General features: G+C 37.2%; 2 protein-coding genes across 5 annotated transcripts in view; both read right to left on the bottom strand.

The window, feature by feature from the left end:
* Twin (CCR4-NOT transcription complex subunit 6-like twin) overlaps positions 1–22686 on the bottom strand; it is a 272484-nt gene that overhangs the window by 69514 nt on the left and 180284 nt on the right. The gene's annotated exons all lie outside the window — the stretch shown is intronic.
* The window catches only part of LOC140675391 (CCR4-NOT transcription complex subunit 6-like), a 431843-nt gene continuing 409965 nt past the window's right edge, over positions 809–22686 (bottom strand). The window contains exons 6-7 of one of the 4 annotated variants that reach the window (XM_072909831.1): positions 21921–21982; positions 809–910 (exon numbers count right to left, since the gene is read on the bottom strand). In XM_072909831.1, the coding sequence (XP_072765932.1) occupies positions 839–910; positions 21921–21982 (134 nt within the window). In that variant the 3' untranslated portion in view covers positions 809–838. The remainder of the gene's footprint in view (positions 911–21920; positions 21983–22686) is intronic. The other 3 variants (XM_072909829.1, XM_072909827.1, XM_072909830.1) reach the window with 3 other exon arrangements.

Genomic DNA, 22686 nt, shown 5'->3' on the forward strand with positions numbered 1-22686 from the left:
TATTTTTTTTTTTTTATTTCATCCTCAGCAAATTATGGTATCATAATTTTTTTTAAACCTTTGCGGAGTTTATGGATCTGATTTAAATAAAAGTTTATTAATATGATAAGAGATTTGTATCAACGATTCAAATTACACTACTTTAAGTGTGTGCAAGAGAGAGAGAGAGAGAGAGATGATATTTTTGATATCAAATCCAAATTATTCCATGACATCTACTGTGCAACTAACAATAAGAATAGATTATCAATGTTGAATGTAACAAGATATTTGTTTCCAAATAAAAGAGACGCCAAGTAGAACCACGAAAGTTTCCGGATATTTATCGAAAATTTCCTCAATTTAGATAAGAACTCGAAGCAAGTTGTAAATTCGAAATCGGAGACAATAAAATCACTGAACTTTACAGAATTCAAGTGGAGAGAATTTAGGACGGTTGCGCGCAGGAAGTGAGAGATATGTATCTCTGCAGACGAGAGATTAACAAAACGAGATAAAGGCAGAGAGTTATTCCGAACGATTAAGGGAACGAATCCAGAATGTCGAGGTTGTTCCCCTTCCTTGTCTCGCTTCTCTTTCGTAGAGAACGCACAGACAACCGGTTAACGCGTCAATAAAAGGGAAAACACTGCGAGAGATCGGTTCTCACAAGTCGAAAGCCCGTACACAAGCGTTGGTCGCGACAGCCGTGCAAAAGATTATACCAACCCGCCGAGAATCATCGAGTGTTATACAGAGCGTTCCGCTATTTCTGTTCGATATCATGCTGTCAACGCTAAAGAAAATATTCTGATTATGATAGTCTTACCAGAGGTGTTTAAAACGTCTGAATAAGCGATTATTTCCACAACGAATTCAATCCTTTACACCTTCGATAAATCCGGCCATCATTTGAAGAGAGTATACATACCTGAAACAAAAAAAAAAAATTATTATTCTTAGGTATTCCTTACTTAAGCAAAATTTATTTTTATAAAGACGGTCGAGTAATGCCTATCAAAAAGCCTGTAGATATTTTAATAATTTTATACAAGTATGTGTGTGTGTATTATATATCATATTTTGCAAATTCTTTTATATTTCTTATTCCTTTGCTGGCTAATGCTATATCAATGAGAATGTACGAATGAAAGGATGGTTCGATCGATTCTGTCTATTCGAATAAGGGTTCTAAATTACCTGAGAAGTCCGCGAATCATTAAAGATTGACGCAGTATTGACGGAACACACAGTGTACGTTTGTGTGGCTGAACGCGACGTATCGATGGCCGATCGATGAATTACATTGGCATGCCGTTAACTACTAGCGCCGAGCTGACTCGGACTCGTTCCGAGTCGATACGATCGATTCGATTTGCGAGGCGAGATACACCCTTCTTCTTCTTCTTCTTCTTCTTCTTCTTCTTCTTCTTCTCCATGAAATGCCCCGAGGCCGGTCGACGGTCGATAAACTTTTACGAGAATCTTGGAAATCTTCTCGGTCTCGAATAAAGACGGGGAGGGGGGGGGGGAAATGTAGAATAAAAGCGCGAAGGAGAGAAGAGGGGAGTTGGTGTCCTGTGCAAGGATGACACGGGAAACGATTCGCCTGAGAAACGAATACAGGAGGAGCTCGAGCAACCTGTAACCGCTTAGAAATTTATTTCGCCAAAGGGATGGCAAGTCGAGACCGTGAATCTTTCGAGTTTACTTCTTCTTTAATCTCTTACGGAGCTCTGGCAAAGCCTCTGATTCTTTCTCTCTCGGTTCTTTAAACCAAAAAGCTTTTACGTGGAGGGCGGCTCTGAGCAAATCTTTAAGAGATTCGATTCCTCGGACGTGGAAAGGAAACTACTCACGTTACGCATCCGCCGCGGAAATTCGTCACTTTACAGAATGTCCTGGAATTGTCGAGTATCTCTTTAAACGCATAGATATTTCGCGATAAACTAAATAAAAGAGAGAAATGTGGCGCGGTATTTTTTTTAACACTTATTCCATAGTGGTGGGTTATTTTTGTCTGTGATTTTCGCAACAAGATTAATTTTTCGAAAACAAATAGTCGTAAAATAATATATTTAAATAAATTATTTTTCAAATTTATTATTTCGATCTTTATTTAGAATGCTTAAAGAAGACATATACATTTTTTTAGATTTTTTTGAAGACACTTTTACATATTAATAAACTTATCAAAAATACGCTGATCCATCTGTACGATTAGAATGTACGGAGTAAGGGTTAAATATACAAAATAAGGAGACTATTTAATTTACCGTTTTATTCATATATTTTGTAAGCATGTATCGTAACACGAGAAAGTTATTTTTTTTTTTTTTTTTTTTTTGACTCTCTGTGAATTAAGCCTGTTGTACCATTGAGCGTTTCATACGTACGTGAACGGCAAGATTGTTCTTCGAGAAATCGCCCGAACACACGCGATCGCGCTTTCATCTCTCCTCGGATCGGTGGCTCTTGAAATTTTACGATGTAATAGTGTTACGAGCACCCTCCTCGGGGAAATCTCTGAATATGCCGCGTCCCGTTACGATAACTCGCAAGTAAGTCCCTATCCTTCCCGCTTGAACCACGATAACGCCGGAAGTGGATAAGCGTAGATGTCAGTGAATGAAAACTGATCGAAAATACTTAGAATTGAAAAAGTGCCTGCACTACATATGTGTAAAATATATAGTGTACATTGTATAAATAAGCGTGAAAAACATTGTGTAATTTTAGATTATTTACAAATAATTTATAATTAAATATATTTCTAAAAGATATATAAATATTTGGAAATTTTAATTAATTTTAATTAAGATATAAATAATTTACAAATTTTTTTAAATATTATATTAGAATATAATATTAAAATGTATTAAAATGTATAAATTTTAATAATTTGTATTAAAACATATATTCATGATTAATTTAGAATTAAATTAACGATCAACATCTTTCAAACAACCACTTTGCATCTTTAATCTCTGCGATGATTGCGACACTGCAATCGTTTATATCGAGATTCCTGCGCTTATCGAGGTATTCCCTTACTCGATGATGACATGTTTCTTACGATAACGTAAGTTCATTCAATGTAGCAGTAATGGGTTTACCCTGTTCACTCTGTTGGCGTCCGCGCAGTCTTATCAACATCAAAGTTTACTTAGGCGATGTACTTGAAATTGATGGGAAAAAGCCGAAACAAGCGACTCGGAAAAATATTGTTCCTTGCTGGCGAACAAACGAGAAATAGCACAAAAGATAATAGAAATGACAGTCCACAATCTAACAAGCAGATAACAAATTCGCGAATTCTATTCCGTTTTCAGGAACATCCGTCATCGCGGATAATAAGTCACAAACACGATAAAAGCCACTCCTTTTCTTTTCATGCAAGTATTTTTTCATGTTACACGACTGAATTCTATTCAAAATCTTTTAAAAGTATAGTTAGTTTTACTTTATTTTTCAATTATTAATTACTACTAAAATCTGTTAAACTCGATGTTTTTGTTGGAAAAAACTTGGAAAACTTGATTCTAAATCAGCCAAAGAATTTGTCGCGAACAATTACAATATCCATCTATATTATATTATCACATTATCCTATATAATATTCACTTTTAATTTAGATTAAAAATGAATATTATTCAATTATATAAAAAGCAAATAAATCAATATCCTTTCTTCAAAATTTGTAAAATCAAAGTGCTGTTCTTTCGATATGATTCCCGGATAAAGTTTAGTGTGTTTTTTCACTCGAGAATTCTCTCCGCCAGAGGAACCGTCGTGTAACAAACGATTCTATTATCGGAAGCTGCGCCGAGCGATGCATCTCGGTGACGACGGGACGTGAGAAACGAGGTGTACTTTTCCGCGAATCCGAGGATATTCTCGAATCGCGTCGTCGTCGTCGTCGTCGTCGAGAGATGAATACGTCACGCTGCAGTAATGCACTCTCGTGACATCTCCGGAAGAAGGAGAATCCGAGGGCAAATTAAATGGTGGTCTAGGATGTGATAAGATGGGAAGAATGCAAATCTGAGCCGTGGCGGAAAAAAATGAAAATCTAAAAAGATGTAAGAAGAAAGAACACTTTAGCGTAACGTCCTGTCTCGACGCTACGCTCGAATTAAAACTGCAAACTGTAATTCGCTCGGAAAGATAATAAATGATGTATGCTGCGTCGCGCGACATTCCCTGCAAAAAAATTCCATTTGAATCTTGTGAGTTGAATCCCCAGTTTGGGACTTGTACTCCGTTAATGTAGAAAATTTCCTCCCATTAAAAAAGCATAGAGCAAGAGTAATGCTTTAGACACATTTTATATTCAGGAAAACCATATTTATTTTCCACGGGAAAAGTGATTTTTTTATTATATTTATTTATATATAGTTTATTTATGCGTTTAAATTAATTTTTAGTAATTATTATCTTTTTCTCTTTTTAATTATCTTTTACAAGATATTTTTTATCGACTCGTTAGAAGAGTGACTATGTGACTGAACAAGCAAAACCTTGATCGAAAGCGCTGCCGCGATTTACGTATTCCTTTTTCTCACAATAAAACAAAATTATTGCGTTGCCACAAGAGACGATGTATGTATAATCCATTTCTCGGCGCACGCAATTCCATTACACGCGATTCAAATTTTCTATTATTGCACGCCACGTATCTGACGGATAGTTGCAATAAAAAATTCCGAACAGTTTTAAATAAATTATTATTAATTAAAAATTATGTAGCAAAAAGTAGCGTTTAAATAATGTTTGCTGAATTCTAATTTAATGTAATGTATATATTCCACCAGATTACATTTCAAATAAATTCTATTATAAAAATTAAATGATATAGCATGAAATAAAATTTCAATAACATTTGCTTGCTTTACTGAATGCATTTAATGCAATCTGAATACATCGCGAATAATTTAAGCGCGAAAGGACCTCTCATACGAAAAAAATAAAGCAACGTGTCAGTGAAAACGTTTGTGCGTCACGTGCAGTTAAGACACGAAGAAGAAAAGGGAGAAGGAACGGGTCGGCACTCCCCGACGTATTTGTTGCAATTGATGCACTTCCCCATCCGCATATGCATCACTATATTTGTATGAGACGTTATTGTTCGCGGGATATAATGGTTATCGTGCTTTATGATTTGCCATGTGGATATACTTTGTTACATCGTTTGCATTATGATTCGCGATACAGATAGCTTTCGCCTTTCTGGTAACGATCGCATAGACGTGCACAATGCGTGCACTTTGCTTATATTTCTTTAAAACAGGTTTTTGCAGGAAACCGTGCGCTTCCTATGTCGATTTAAAGAATAATTTCTACCGTGCTATTTAAATTCCTTTCTCTTTCTTATTTCGAAATTAAAAGAAGAAGTCTACATTGTACAGAATAAATTAAATGATGAAGTAAAAAGATGGCAGAAAGATTGATGCAAAAAATGATGCATATATGAAAGTGAAATCAAACGAAAACACACAGGAGGAGCGATCCTTAAGATTAATTGGATCCGATACACCTGGGAAAACGCTGACGAATAAGTATGTAATTTCAAATTAGATGCAATAATGTAGAATGTTTAGAAAATAAAATATATCTTGTATAAAGAAAGGGAGAAAGGGGAGGGGAGGGGGGGGGGAAATGCATGTATTTGGATATTTGTATTTAAATGCATGACACAGTAATAGACATGTTACGCCAATTACGTACTCGATGCATTCGGAGAGCTTCGTATAATGAAAAGCGCAATCTCTCATGGAACGCACGCGCGTTTCTCTCCTCATTTAAAGCGAACACGTCAGCTTTTCGCCGCCCCACGAAATACTAACGAACGCTTGCCTCTGGGATTGAATTTTTTTTCCGCCTCTGCGAGATATACATTCGGCTCGGATTAAAACTCCATCTGTCACAAGTTGAGTTCTGCGAATATATCGCGACGTGGCTGCGGAAAGCCGCGTTTCCGCGTAGGAAACGTAATTGGAACTGGTACGGACAATACGGTACGGAAAATCCTCATTAAGAGCCTGCCTTTGACGTAGCAGTGAAATTTCAGAAATCCATCATAAAGAACTTGGTGAATCGTCGCGGTGATAAATTTCATACACGTCGCAAAACTCGATATAACGATTGAAACTTACACGGCAAAATCATTGCCGTAAGTCACTAAAGAGAAATATCTTTTCACTCGCGTAAGATGATAGTAAAATTAAGAAGAATGTAAATTTAAAATCTTTATTTAAGAGAAATATATGACAAAATTCAGGAACGTAAATTCACACATTATCGTTAGCTTATTCCATTTATTTGCAGGCATGTTGTAATATTTAGCACTTATATAAAATAGAAAAATTATTGCGCGATCATAGCGAACCATTTCGAAAACAGATGACGTAAAAAAAAAAAAAAAAAAAACGCGTGTCAACGATGGCGATGTCGCGACTGTACGCGACAGTTGTGGTAAAATTAGCGTCAAAGCACGTCGTTTAGTGGCGTTTTGACGACCGTGCGCGATTCGTGGGACGCGGATGCTTGTGCAAACAGTGCATCGCGGTTGCAATTTCGCCGATCGGCGGGCATCGTGCGGAACCGCAAAAATGGCTAACGGTTCGGCCACTCCGCATAGTTATGCTCGTTGTTCGAGCGCTCTTGTCCATCGCTCGGTACGCGCGGCTAATTCTCTAGCTGGCGGGTAACGCGAGCGAGCGAGAGAACGGACCGACGCGGCGCGGCGCGGCAATTGATCGGCGCATGGTATGCACATTTGCACGCCCGGTGGTGGACAGACGCGTTGAGTGGTAATCTCACAAAGAGGTAATCACCCGCCCGATGCGCTCACGATGCCAGGCCGCCAATGGCCTGGCACGATCATCATCGCGAAGGCCAAACAGGTCGTCGCTTCGGTTTCATTCTTCTACCCCGTATCAAATTGAAGATTGTGTGTAATCGAATATGATCGAAGACTCTATGTAACACTTTTCAAGTACAAACATTTTGTGAATTCTCTCGTTTATATTGTTTTTTTTTTTTGTTTTAATAAAAAAAAATTTTTTTAATTATTTGTTATAAAGTGTGTCAGGTGTTTTAACATTTTTTTTAAAGCGAAATGTATATTATTACTAATATTTGTATTCGTAGCTATAGGCGAATCTCGCGACAAAAATTTTAATTCAACGCGCCCTGCCTATCCGAATGTCAGATACATTACCGCCGCGGTCAGTCTTGTATGCAAGATACGCAACTTTGTTATGGAACAGATGTGATTTCAGTGACCTGCAAGCGGAGTTTCGCATTCTGCAGAATGCACAGCTAACCATCGCGCAAACGCAAATCCGCACACACGCACTTCTATCAACGACGAAGCGGAGTAGACGGCGGAATAAATTTGAATTTCCGATGCCACCCGTGAAATTCCCATATCAGTGTCCGGATTACATTTGCATCACAGTGCACGGTCGTCCGACGACGGGGGACGGTGAGAAACGACGAGTGCGCACTTGTAAAAATGCGCGAGAGCGCGCGTTGTTCGTTATTACCCCCCGAGTGAAACAAGTAACACGCGCGAGCGCTCGTTTCGATCCGATACCAACATTAATTTGGACTTTGATTAACGCCGGGATTACATTAGCATCGCAAAAACGCTGAAACAAACGTGTATAACGCGAAGAAAGATGCGCGAGAGACAGATCTGATAGAGTCCGGAATCTTAATTAGCGGCTTTTGTAAACCTAAACTGACAACGTAATTACGCATGGAAAAAATTTTTGGCGGTTCACAAACTACTTATTATTATACGTACATAATTAGAGAATACGTACAAATTGTATTATAAGACTTTATAGGAGCGAATCAAGAAGTAGTACTTTGTGTTTTTTAAATTTTTATTTAAATAAATTGAAAAAAATCGTGTTTTCTTTTTCGTATTAAAAAATATATTTTAATAATAATAATAAAAAGAAAAATATATTATTTGAAACAGGGGATTAATAATGACATTCATCGCCTGCATGATGACCATGATTCAGCTTCAATAAATTACATAAAATAAAAAATGGGTTTTTTATCTTTACACTTGTCATTGTTTGTTTGCATCAATATCTTTTGCAATATTTCATCTCAAATTTATTATTAAAAATATATATTTAAAATAAACTGATTTTGTCTGTGTAAATAATATTTTACGCAATTAAAAAAATATTTTTCGATTCGATAGCCCCTCTTATAAATCTTTAAATATTTATCAGAAAATTTAACCAAATGTCAAAATCGTCCGAATCCCATTTGCCTTACAGCGTCGTAAATAGACCAAATCGGAATTTAAATTGAGTTTATTCCGTGAACTGTATCAATACTTGTGTATTTTCACCAAAAGCCAATATCGCATCCGATCGAGAGAAACGCCCTCGCGTTTTCGCGGACGCGAAAAATAATCCGGCGCGTTTCCCATGGCCTAAATAAACTTTGAGGATGCGCGTGAAAGAAATAAAGATATATATATATGTATATATATATATATATATATTTTTTTTTTTTTAAAGTGCATCGATTACGTGAAGCATACACGCGCGAGTGCAATTCTGCCCCCGAGAGCCATAAGTTTTGTTCGGTTTTGCAAAAAGCGGCTATTCTTTTCCACCTGCCGCGTTTCTTCACAATGGAGTATGAAATTATAAGTAATACCCGCTCCGAGCTGTATGTTTTCAGATCTATAATCGGTAAAGAACGAGAAACGGTATAGTGCAAATATACGGTGTCTGATCGTTACTACCTTCTTGTACTCAATAGTAAATTCTTCAAAGAATTTTATAAAAGAAAAATTTGTTATAGAAATTTTGTCTATTTTTCTCTTTCCCTTCCAACTTTCAACTTTTCAACATACCACTAAGTTTGATTAAATCTCTACTATATCAAATATATATTTTACATATTTTATAAAATATATCTCTTCTTCTTTCATGTAATTTACATTTCAACAAAATTTTTAAATTCAGAATTATATGCGAGATTTTGCTACCCGAAGAAATGCGTAAAATATTCTGTATGGAAAATCGGTTTTATATATTCAGGAAGGAATCTGTATTTTGGGGAGAAAGCAATCGATTTTTGATACACCCTATATATACATATATAACAAAAGGAAAAGCAGAAGCGATCGTGCATCGTGAAAGGAAGAAGGAAAAAAAGAGAGAGAGAGAGAGAGAGAGAGAATGGGAGGAGATAGTGCATCTCCACCAAATGCATCGAGTGCATCCGACACCCCGGGTTCGCCTCTCTCCCTTCGTTGAGAGAGCCGCCGCAACCGGGGTCCGCCTGCCATTATCTCATTTTTATTCATTCAGCACATTGTTTCTGGATTACGGGTTGTCCGCCGCTCCATTCGTCATCGCTTATTTTTACCCACGACCGGCCGGCCGGCCGGCCGGTCGGCCATGATTTACTTCGGCACCGAAATACGTTTCGCAAACCATCGTGCAACCCATTGTGTTCCGCGTTGAAAGACGGCTTTCATTGTAATTTTCACTTTTACGTTGCCCGAGGTAACGTCGCGATGCATCTCCCGCGTGCATACTATATGAGCATCTCGTAGCGTATCGTTTTTTTCTTTCTTTCAAATAAACTTTTGCGTCTTTATAAAAATCTTACGTAATCTCCGAGTCTCTCGTGGAATTCTTTATATTTCTTAAAAACGAATATTGCATGTATTTATGTATGTATTATTTTTTGCATGGCTTGATTTTTTTTTTTTTTTTTTTTCAATATACACCAACTGCTTCATTTATTTTCACGGAAATATCACCGGGTGAAGTTGAGATTCTGCGATTGTGAGCTCTCCCTTGTCGAAAGTCTACTGCGTTCTCTCCGCTGGCGTTTCCAAGGTTTTCACTCATTTACGGTGCCGTGACCTTCCCATAAATCACTGCAATTCCGCGTGTCCCGCGCCATCTCGGGCGATTCGCGTGCGCATCTGCATATCGGATTACACGGAACGCGCAAGAGGAAATGGCCCCCGTGTATAGAGCTATAGGCGCGCGAGGCGATCCTATGCATAAATATGTAACATCGCATCGATGTTTTGCGTTCCCGTCTAATTGGCCTCGCAATCGTTTCTGCCGACTGGAACACGGCAACGGAAACCAAATATCGCCAAGATCTCTCAGATCGCAAACAGTTCTCTACGGGATCGTTAAACCCTCTCTGGCATTTATAAAACGCTAATTTACGATTGATAAGGGAGGTACACGCATTTTTTTTTTTTTTTATTAAAATCGTACGTCTCATATTCATTTTAATAATAAGACAACTTTATTCAAAAAGTTATTAAATGTAAAACTTAAAAAGAAATAAATTCCATATATGATTAATATAAATTTATCGTATATAATATTCTCTATTACATATTTATTAATTATAAAATAGGGAAATTAAAAACGATACAAACAAAGTTACGCAAATATGTTTTATACTTATTTCTCGAGTAATTTAAAATAATAAGGATTAAAATAGATTTTTATCAAATATCGTAAAATGGCCATCATACATAGAATGGCTCTATACTAACTGCAACAAAATTGAACTATAATTGCGATACTGTTGTATCATATCACCAATTTAATCGATCATGCTTGGCGAGAATTGTATTCACCATCCGTCAGCAAGACCCACGCAAAAATAACTGATGGAGAAAGAGAGAGAGAAAAAAATATGTACAATGTGCGGAATGTACAAATCGATCTGTACCGATTCGGATCGCCTCACGCAAATCGAGAGATTCGATAGAAGCCGGCAAATAACCGCATGTTTATCTCGGCATATGCTAACGATTTCGTAGAAGAGAACTCCGTGGAGCGTGCAACCTGAATCTATCCATCTAGACATGTCTACCGAGACCCACTTTACGTTCCACATACTTCCCCCGTTGCTTGTCTCTTTCTTCTCTCTCCCTCTGTCTCCCTTTCTATCTGCCTCTTCGCTACCGTGCGTGTTCATCGTTACAACGCGTCTAACGCGTGACGCGGATAATTGCGAGTACCAGTCAGCGACTAGCTAATGGGTCGGCAAAATCGAAAGCGAGAGCACGCCGGAAAAACCAGGGGATAAGAAGAAAGATCCGGATGGGATGAAGAAAGGGGGAAAATAATATAAAAATGATGAAGAAGCTAAAGTTATTACTATCGGATTTATATGAAAAATTAATTTTAGCGCTGTTAAAAAAAGTTTTTTTTATTTGCATGCATCATTTATAAATTCTTTTCTGTCTATATTTAATGTATATATAATACCTTTTAATCTAATAATATAACGTTTGATTGATCTATTCTTTTTCCGTATTTAATTTTATCAATAACAAATTGATAAATAAATAAAACATTTTTTTTGCCATCTAATCAATCAATTCAAAGAGTGAATAAATAGATCATTTGTATATTTGTTATTCAATGAATAAGAAATTAATAAGATAATACGATAAGAAAGAAAGAGAGAGGGTAAAGTAATTATCAGAACTCTTAGAATGTAAATTTCTTAAAGAAAAAAAGAAACTGAAAAATTCATCGGTTTAAGAAATATCTTACTACATTTCAAAGATGAAAGGAAGAAAAGGGGAAGGGTTAGAGTTAGTTGAAGAATCTAGAGAGAGATATTTAGAATACTTCACGTACCTATCTAATGAGCGTTCCCTGGTCGAAGGAGGAGTCAGAGAAAAAACTTTTTTTCTTCGTGTCCCTGTCGTATGCGTGTCATTTGCATAACGACTGAAAAAGTACAAGAAGTAGATAAGGGAAATGGAAAAAGGGGGAAAAGGATGGTAAGCCCTTAGGGAACACATGTTTTCGCTACAGTCTGTTTTATGTCTTTAGTGCATTCTCGAATAATCACCGCTTTACAATTTTCGTCGTGTTACAACAATGTAATATCGAGAATAAGTATCCCAGATAACGAAAGGACTTTTCAAAATTAAAATTAAATTTTATTACGCATAAAATTGTAAATTTTTAGTATTATTATAGCTCTACGTCATCAGAAATGAAAATCGGTCAAGCTAATTTCTTGATTTTGTCCAAATTATGAGTTTCCAAATTTTTTTTGGAAACAAAAGGAATAAAAAGATAAGAGATTTAATATTTATTTTTTACTTTTAAAGGTTTCTATCCCGATTAACGAGACAAAAATTTCTCGCAATCGTTCCAGATCGCGACGTTCGCTCCATCATATCGGCATCCAAGTCGCACATGTGATTACGCGATCTGGCACGATAATTATTCCGCACCGCCATACGCGGTTCATCGGGTAATACGTCGCAATTGCATGCGAAGCAAAAGAGAGTGCGTTATCGTGCGCGCAAGTCTCGGCCAGGTGTTATTATTCTCCCCTGATTATTATTCTTAGCTGCCGCGTATACCATAGACCGGTCGACGATGCGTAGCTCTTCCGAGAAGTGATACTTAATTAATGGGCGGCGAAAGAGAGACAGAGAAAGAAAGAGATACGGGCGAAGAGCAAACATACAAGACAACTTGCTAGTCCGCTCACGTAGATCTCGCGTTTTCGCCCGGCGACCAGTCGTGTAATTTTACTTTGTTGCCGTGATGGGAAACGCACTACAACGTAAAACCCATTTTTACGTTAATTTAACCATCAAACCAATCCACGTTGCTGCGTCTATTACTTCAGTCTCAAGTAAATTTTTTTCTCAATTTCCGAAAAAAAAAAAAAAGAAAAAAAAAATGTTTATTAAATGATAGTAATATTTATTCATTTAAAAAAAAAAAAAAAAAAAGTGGACGCTCTGAGAAACAAAGGGAAAGAACATTGCCAAACTCGTTAATGCGACAACCATCAAAAGAACAGGAAGAGAACATCGTTGGACGCAGCTGGCCGATTCGCGCGTGATCTTTGTGCTTTATGGGGCGCACGAGGATAAAATAGCGGAAGAACGTTTTGCAAATACAAGCCCGTCGCGACCGTAAAGAGCAACATGCTCTCTCCCTTCACGCAAAGGGAGAAAGAATGTCATCGCGTCGGGAAAACGACACGACGTCTCGTACACACGCTGGTAATGGCGATCATCCTATTCAATGCCCTTTTCGCCATTTCGCGTCCGTGAAATGTTCCCGGCTGTAAAGACCTTTTAGAGGAAAGGGAGGCCCTCTCTCTGCTCTCTTTCATAATATCCTGTTCCGCGTCTCCGTGTTTCCGTCGTTTTTACTCAGCTGTAAGAACGTCGAGGTTCATGGGTCGTGCTGTACGCATCGGACGTCCCTAACGAGCGTAGAACATTAGCAAGAATGTGGTTTGTGCTGAATTTTGTCTCGGGAAATTTAATTTGATACTTTACGTGAAAATAGGATATTTTAATTAATGTGTTAATGGAATAATAATTAGACTTTGAGTAAGCAGCGTTATCAATTAAAGTTGTCTTCAATTTAAGGCTAATGATTTAAATTTAAGGATGATGAAAATGCTTGTTAATGTTGCTTATAGTATAAAGAATATTTCTCAGAAATTTCTTAGAAAATATGAATTTTTCCATAAATCAATGAGAAGCACGAGATTTCTTTATGCATTCTATCGAGGAGCCGCTCGAACATAGATGTTATAATTTTATTGATTTTAATAAATTATAATTTTATTAAAATTATATTTTCATTAATTTTAATTAATTAAAGTATGAAGATGTAATTAAAAGAAAGATCGTAATTACTGTTAAATAATCCTGACAGTTATTACATAATACAACTTTGACAGATCGTTAACAATGGTTCCTGATGTCACTAAATCATTAATAACCGCATTATCGTAAGCATTGATCAATAATAATTCGAAATACTATTTAATTTTTATAAGCTCTGCTTTATCTCAATCATAATTAAATTAGAAATAGAGATGGTTCGATAAAATTATTTGGATTTTTATTTTCTGTTTTGTAATATGAAATTTTGATAATAAATAAATAAACAAAATATTAATAATAAAATCAATATCTAAATATAAAAAATAAACCAAGTCCACAAAAAAAAAATATTGATTTCGTACATACTTGTTGCATATAACTCATTGCAAAAAATAAGCTTTATAATCAGATCAAAAAGAAAAAAAATAATCTCTTTTATTAATAAAATTATAATTGCAGAAAAAACGACAGCGAACACCGAATCAAAGATAGAATAAAAGCTCAATTTCGCATTACTGCAAATTTGAAAAATCTCAATTGCAATCTTTTGGAAAATGCACACATTCGCATAAAACTAATATCGTGTATCCCGTAGAAATGTGCGTTAATTGAAAGTTTTCAACCTTAATTCGAATGCACTTGTCATTATTAAAATTGAAAAACAATAGTGGTGGTTCGTGATTTTATCCAATTTGCGCGCTTCGCGAGGTTGTTCTAGAGTTGAAGGATCTCTTCCTCTCGATAACCTCAGAACTCAACCGATTATTAAATATCAATACATCCCTTTACGAACACAGCACGAGGTTCGGCTGCCGCAACTTGGTATCCCGACTGCGACCGAGTCCGCAAGCGAATCTCACTGCGAAAGAAAAGATCGTGATGCCGTGGCGTGTGCGAACAAAATTGCCGGTATGCGACGGACAATACCCGATTGTCGGAGAATATCCGTTCCGATAATAACCGCGGGAAATGGTAGCATGATAATATGGTACGCTACGGAGAAAAAAAGTACGCTCTTATAAAAACCGCACAATGATCGTCGATGGAAGGGAATTATTCCCATGAAGCGGAATTAATCTCGACGGCGGATTATTAACTCAGTTCCCTGACAAATCTGACGCGTTTTACATGCAAAACGTTAGTTTTGCATATTTTATTACATTCTGTTCACACAGAATTATGTATAACGCGTTTCGTATCTATCCGTAAACGAATGTATACATGAAGTAATTTATATATCTTTCTCTGTTATTTTCGTACAAATTTTATATATATATATATAATGTATAATAGATATAAATACATCTGTTATATAAATATATCTGTAAAACAAAATGTATATACAGAAACGATTAATAACGTCATTATTTCGTAGCTACGTTTTCACACTGACATATCCGAATCTATATTATTTTATAAATGTTGTCACGTAACAAATGAAAAACGGACGGCGGCTTTGTGCGGAATTATCTGTCAGACTCGCCGCGACATTTTCGCGACAGATGTACATTTTTCATCATGTCGCGTATATATACATTATGCATTTTGTAATGTATGGCCATAGCTGGACAACACACACAGAGAAAGCCAGACAAAATCGTGCTATTTTATAAAAAAAAGAAATTAAAAGAATATAAATAAATTCCGCTTAACGAAAGACAGAAAACTAGTAAAAAAAATCGGATTATCGAGAAACGCGTTGAATACGCAAGTGAGTTTTTTAAATCGCTTTTTTTCGTAGTGTGGAAATAATATAACAACGAGATCGTTGGACAGGGGAATCTTCGTCCAAATGTCCAGCGTAATTACGGTGGCAAATTACCGCTGACAAGGGCTCGTTCCGTTAGGGTGAAAGAATAATTTCTGAACTTGGCTGAATTCAATTTGTTCGTGCGTGCAAGTTACGATCACTCTCGGGCAATTCTCCACATTGGAAATAACTTTTTCCAATTGCTCTTTTCTCGTCGTTACAGAGTTTCGCTCGGTACTTACTTCCGTTCAGGAAACCATCTGTGACGTAACATCATATATTATTACGTCATTTCCGTCTGTTGGGAGAAGGTTCGTGACAAAACATTTGTTAGAAAATTAATATCTGATAATCATTTATATGCGTTATTTTTCAACCTTCGAAATACAAACGAGAGGAGAAAGGATACGAATGACAAGTGAGTAGATTTATGCACAATAAATCTTTTTCTTTTAAATAACAATATATACACTTATATATATATATATATATATATATATATATATATATATATATATTTAATTTAGATATGTAATTTAGATATGTAATCATATAAATATATTTAAATATTGTAAATGTTAAATAAAGTAAATATATATAAAGAAATAAGGATTGATTATTTTTTCGCAAATTATTAAAAAAGTTTCCAATTTGTGTTTGAAATAAATTCTTTTTTTTATGTTCTAGTTTTCATAAAAATAAACTATTTATGTGAAAATGCGTATAGAATGCGAATACATATTTTCGAGAAAAATATTCTATTCAATCGTAAATACGGAACGCTCATTATTCCAAATGCAGGCCGACTAATACCCGATAAATTTTGCTCGAATTGGCGCGACATCGTTAAAACGTATCTCGAAATCGCATCCGTTGTTGCAACAACGCGACGACGTATTCGAAAAAAAGCTTATTCAAGGCCGACAAAATCGACAGGTTCGACGAGATGCCGCGCCGCGACTCTCGTTGACGTAAGCTGAATATTATTCTTTTCCGTATCGTTACATTTTAATAAAAGATCCTCCTATCCTCGATCCTATCCTCATTTCTCTCGAGGACCGTCATTCGCATCCTTTCTCCTCCCGTTTGTACTTCGAAGGTTGAATATTAATGCTGCGCTACCCGCGAGTAATATCAAGTCCCTGTACGTCTGTCCGAGTGACATTTTCGTCGTCCTACGCGCTGTCATTGTCTACGTTATTCGCGGCATTATATTTAAATTTCCGCGCGTGTGTGGGACGTACAGGCGACAACGCAATGGGCATGCTAAATGTTTCCTCGCTCGTTCGTTTTATTTTTTCCTCAATTATACTTTCACGGGAAGCTTTCGGAACCGACGTTCGTCTCGCGGATGTTTTCGCGCGAAGATCCCATTGAGGATATTTCAATCACAATAGCTTGTTTCCAGAAGAAAAAAAAAAAAAAGAAAAGATCTATCTATATTCCAACAAAGTGTCCGGTAAATTATTAACAGGACATTGTAACAAATTACTAAAAAATTAGAAAATCACGTAGCTTGATTAGCGACAATATGTCAAGCTTTACGATGTTTAATGGAGCATTGATTGTTAACGTTACATTAACTTTAGCGGATCTAACTCTAGCCTTTATATACTCTACAGATATATTCCTTCTCGTTAGTAAAATCTAGTAACTAAAAACGTCTCTCGTATATCTATAATCGAATCAATGATTTGAGATACCGGATCGTTAAAACGACTATCGTCATTTTGTGTCGTCCGTGCGTGTCATTAATTTGCGGGCGGACGGAACATCGACGGCAGAGACATTTATCACAATGAAGATATTATCGAGATATCTATCGTAGCACGCGTAGTCAATGGGGTACAGGCTATGCGGCGGCTGATTGTTGACTCGATTACGACGCGCACGGGACAAGAATCTGAAACGTCTCTCCTCCGTCGAGCGGAGAAAAGAGAGTGGTATCTAGTCCGAAAGAAAAAGAAAAAAAAAAAAAAAATCGATCGAGCAAGTTTCTGCTGCTACCTCGCTACATACTTGTCGTCGATTCCAGCACAGCCCTCGTGGAGGATTATATACACGTAAACTGTTTAGTTATTACATCGACGGTAGGAAATTATTCTAGAGATAACGAGCTCGCGTTTAAACTTGAAGATGACTGCTGCAGAGGGAAGAATTAAAAAAGATTAAAAGGAAAAAAGTTGAGTAGCAGTCAAGGTATTTTAAAGTAGCCGGTTATGCTCGCAATTTCGTTAAGCTTATTAAAGAGAGATGCGCGGTGAAATATTTTGAAAGACTATTATCTCTTCTCTTCTCTCTCTCTCTCTCTCTCTCTCTTTTTAATACATATATCTAACAATGTCAATGATCCCGAGGATATCCTGTATATTTCTTTGTTCAACGATCCAGCGGTAATCTTCGACGAAGATCGCGACGAACGAAGGGGAGAGCGACGGAGGTAGAGTAGAAGGCCGACCAGCCGGCTGGCATTACTGGACCCTGGTGTGGCTGGCGGTCGGTCGGTCGGTCGGTCGGTCGGTCGGTCGGTCGGTCGATTGGTCGGCTGTTCCATTTGTCGTACACGGGCGCGTCATCATGAAGTCATATTTCACGACTTATGGTAATTACGATCTACCACCCAGAAGTCAGGTGTGCATGCGCGCGGGACTCTTTGACGCGCGCGCGCGAGTGTCACGCCGTGCATGTGTAACACGCATCTCTCGTGTGGAGAGCAGTCGCCGGACCGGATATACGCGTATTACGCTTTTCGCGGGACACGCGGGGGATTGGAGAGCCCCATTTGTCGTGCTTTGCGTCCGTCGTATCAATCTAGCGCGCCCGAGCCTGACCGCGACACAAATCGTCGCTTCGAGTAATAATTACTGTATGGCCGTCGGCGCGAGCCACGCCGGTTTAATTGCCTCTCCGACCAGGAAGAGAAGAGAAATCGCCAAACGCTCGTCCGAGACAAAAGGAGTGATGAGAGACGCGTACGTGATGTAACGCGTGTCGATGCAACGTAATGTCCTAATTTTTTATCTTTTAAACGAATCTTTAAAAAGCCCCTAAAAGTTCATGAATCTCGTGTACGAAGAAAGGACTTACATACGTTACAAAGAATTGTAAAAAGAGGTTTACTGTACAGTTTCCGTCAATGAAAATTGACTTTTCAATTATTCGAACAATTTTTTCGCGCAAATTCTGTAAACGAACATTTTATTGTTTATATAATAATATTAATCAATATACGAGAACTATATATGTAAACATTATGACCGGTTTATATTTGTCCATTAATTTTTTAAATATCGAATCGTGGCGATATTTCTTTTATTTAATTTGTAAATATTCAATAACCGAAGCATAGCTATGTATAGTATAGAATTCATTTTAGTCAAATGGCCAAGAAAAACATGTTCAAAATGGGTCAACAACAAAGTCCCGGTTACATCAGAGCCATAAATCGGACTCGTGTACGGATAGCATAAAAGGCAATGGCGCGCAGGTTGGTTGCGGTTTCGAAACTGCCATTTTTTTACGCGGTATAACTTGTCGTGTGGATTACTGCGGTCTGAGCTGTGGAAGCGATTTCCGTCTTTTTAGAGGGAAATAAAAATCCCGGGTTCTCTCTCTGTAACTGATCGTAGGGTCGCGTCTCTGCGATTAGTTTTGTAGAGCTACAGTTTCTGCGATCGATCAATCGAATCATCTGTTTCGTCACAGATTCGTGTCTAAATCAAAAACTACAGAGAAAAAATACACTTTGTTGATACATTAGAATAGGAAAAAAAATAACAGAAAAAATTGCTTTTCTGAAAAAAAAAATATATATATATATATATATATATATATATATATATATATATATATATATATCAGTAATTTTTTTTTAAAAATCGGTCGCAATACAAAATAAACTTTCAAATTATACTTTTTTATATATCACTTTTATTTTCAGCTTTATCAAAATTCTCAGAATTTACCACATATTTAAATGCAGTACTTTTTTCGTCAAAAATACAATGTTCCTTTTTAATGAAAAAAAAAAAAAAACCTCCTACGTCGAAACATTCTGTAATGAGTTAATAGACAACAGAAGCACTAGAAATTCGAAAAAAAAAAAAAATAAAAAATGTGACAAGCATTCTTTCTTTGTGGTATTCGACCGAACCGAGTAGATTGACAGTGCGGGTACCTGCCGCCTTAATGTCCGGTATCCGCCGATCGATCCCGCGCACCAGTAACTATCGTGGTTGTTTCAAGACACTACGAAGGCGTCGTAGTCGGCCACACAAGTGGAAGAGAATCCCTTCGATCGGCAGACCCTTATTCTTTACGGACGACGAGAGGATGCGACCGAAGCCGCAAGCGGCGGCACCATCCTTGCACCGTGATCACGATGCACTGTTGCACTTAATAGTGGTTATTTGTCGCTTGAGCGTGTTAAAATGTTGCTGTCTTGTTGCGTGCAGGCAAAATTCCGCGTGATGGCAAAATGCGTTCTCTTTAACCGGCGGTAGTACTCTTTTCTTTCTCTCTCTTTTTCTCCTTCTCGAGCCAGGCCATTTTATACGCATTATAAATGGCACGTGGTATTTTAAAATCCCCGCCTAGAGCGCAACTTGCGCATTAGGGAGTTATATTTTCCGATGCTATAATAATTTTAAAGTGGTATACATTATGTCAACATATAACGTTGGTATTGAATGCCATTTAAATTGAATTTAGATTCTACAGAAAAATTAATGCAGAATATTGTAAATAAATTGTCGCGAAAATTTTATAGTCGGCATATTAATGTTGTTTTTATGCAAATAATTCTTACATATTTATAGCTCACAAAATCACACATAGAATAATAATAATAATAATACACAAATTTCTAGTGAGAAAGTGAGAGAATATTGGGATAAGAAAGAGGTTTTTGCAATTACAAAGTAACTGTAGTGAGTGCATAAATAAACGTTTAACTAGCCTGAAGACTTAGGCAAATATAAAAATTTTCTGCAATAGAAAATTAATAGGATCGTTGGTCGAGAGAATAAAACAAACCCCTAAAAGAATAGAGTGGCTAAGATGCTTTTATGTAGACGCGCGAATAGCGTCCCGTAAAGCTTTTACATTCACGATGTATAAAAGAAAATGCTCCATAAACTGTATATGCGGTCGCCTGGCTTAAAAATACGTGCGATTTTAAGTATCACGTGCCGTACATCGAGTGCGGATATCCGATAAGTATCACGGGAGAGAATACTGTTTCTTGTCAACAGGAAGTCAGGATAGTCGAGCATTTTTACGCGCACCGCCGTTTATTCTCATCACGGTCATCGCGCGTTCACGACGTCATAACGCTTTAATGTCTGTATAAATTGCTGGTAAAAAATAAAATTGCGTACACGCGCCAAGAAATGACATGAATCTCGCGCGCTGATCAGTCCAAGCAGAAAGAAAAAAAAAAAAAAAAAAAAAACTCATTCATCTAAAGTACTTGGCATGATTCATCCACGGTACAGAATCATCGAGAGTGAACCTCGTCAAAGCAGGAGGGACGACGATGATGACGGCGATACGCAAGTACGTCTTCACCGTCGCAATCGGATTTTTGCGAGCACCGGGTAACGAGGAACGTTCCGCGGAATCTCGTCTCGCAAGAGTGCTCGCGCCACGAGTTGAAGATGATCTGGCCAGCTGATATCGAGTGACATCCAGCAGGGAACACGCAGCGTCATTTGTTACCGACACGAGCGGGCGGAGGGAAACTCGCCGACAATAGGGCCCGCCTGGCCGGGCCCGCTCCAAGCCCCCCCGCTGCGCAAAGGAGAGAGGGAGAGAGAGAGAGATTGATTTTTTTCGCCCGACTCGAATACCGACGACTCTCCATCTCTTTCTCGCGAGTAGCGACCTTAACCCGACAGTAAACGCGCTCGGAAATTCAAGGCGGATGATTAAGCTTTGATACCTCTTATCCCGGAAATGACTTCGTGATTTGCCCGCTCGAATGTTTGCGCAAGAGCGTAACGAGGCTCTCTTATATCGTGTTACGATTGATCATCTTAGTTGTAATTTTTCAGATATACTTTAATTTTGTCTGCTCGTTTTTCCAACGCATTTCTGAATAATCGTATAATTTATTTATTATGTATATGAATATGTATATAAATTTATAATACATAATAATAATAATAATATATGAATAATAATGATATGAATAATTTATTTGTTCTTTAATTATAAAACCATTTCATTATAATTTCTATTCTGCAAGTATGCTTTATGTATTTTATTTAAGTGCCTTCGTTGAAATAATATTTAAATGTACTCGAAAGAAGATTTGACATTTACTTAAAATATTTTCCTTACGGGCCGTAAAATTTCCATTGTGAGTACAGCTATTATTGCTGCGTGCTCACTGAAAACGTTTCTTTTTCGTCGAAAAGAATAGACCTGTCTCGAGATCGCGAGGAACAACTAGAAACGTAAGCCGAGACAACGAAAATGTACTTGTTAGGCAAACGTGGCACGTACCCAGTCAAGGACCAGCACGTTACCGCAGCGGAGCGCGGCTTCCATTACGCTCTGTTTCTTACCTGAAACATACAAATAAGCATTGGATTAGATATCAGTTGAATGATATGTGGTCGAAATATTCTCGTAAATATTTATGAAATTCAATTGGTTATATTATATATGCTCATGTAGCAAGATATGAGAATGCGTTTGAAATAATGCCGCGAGGTAAACGATAAAAGATGCGTATCGCAATTTTTACATGAAAAATGCTTGGATATTAATATTTAAAAGTTTTATCATTAATTACAGGAAAAGTTATACGTAAATAAATGCACCACTTAGATAATTAAAATTATTCTCAAATAAGTATAAAGTATTCCCCTTGTGTAAATATGCAGCCGAGCACACTTTTATCTTGTGAAAAGGTTAAAGATCATTAAAGCAACGAAGAATGCTAATTAATAACGAAGATGAGATCATCACGAGGAATCTATAACGAAGCAAGTATAACTAGGGAAGGAGAAACGTTAATTAACACATGCCAGGATCGGATTCCATGAGGCTTCGTATTCATCGTTGCGAATCTGAAATTCGATCTAATTTCAGATGCAGCCGATGGAGAATTTTCCACAGTGCGCGATAAATTCACACGCCTCTCTTACTTTTCTCTTATACGTGTGATTCGATTGCGTTCTCGCGAGCCTGCGTAAAACGCGAAACGGTGCTGATATCACGCGGAGTTCATCACGAATATGCGTGTAAAGGAATACACGTAAAGATT

Source organism: Anoplolepis gracilipes, chromosome 17, assembly GCF_047496725.1.
Source record: "Anoplolepis gracilipes chromosome 17, ASM4749672v1, whole genome shotgun sequence".
Taxonomy (NCBI): Eukaryota; Metazoa; Arthropoda; class Insecta; order Hymenoptera; family Formicidae; genus Anoplolepis; species Anoplolepis gracilipes.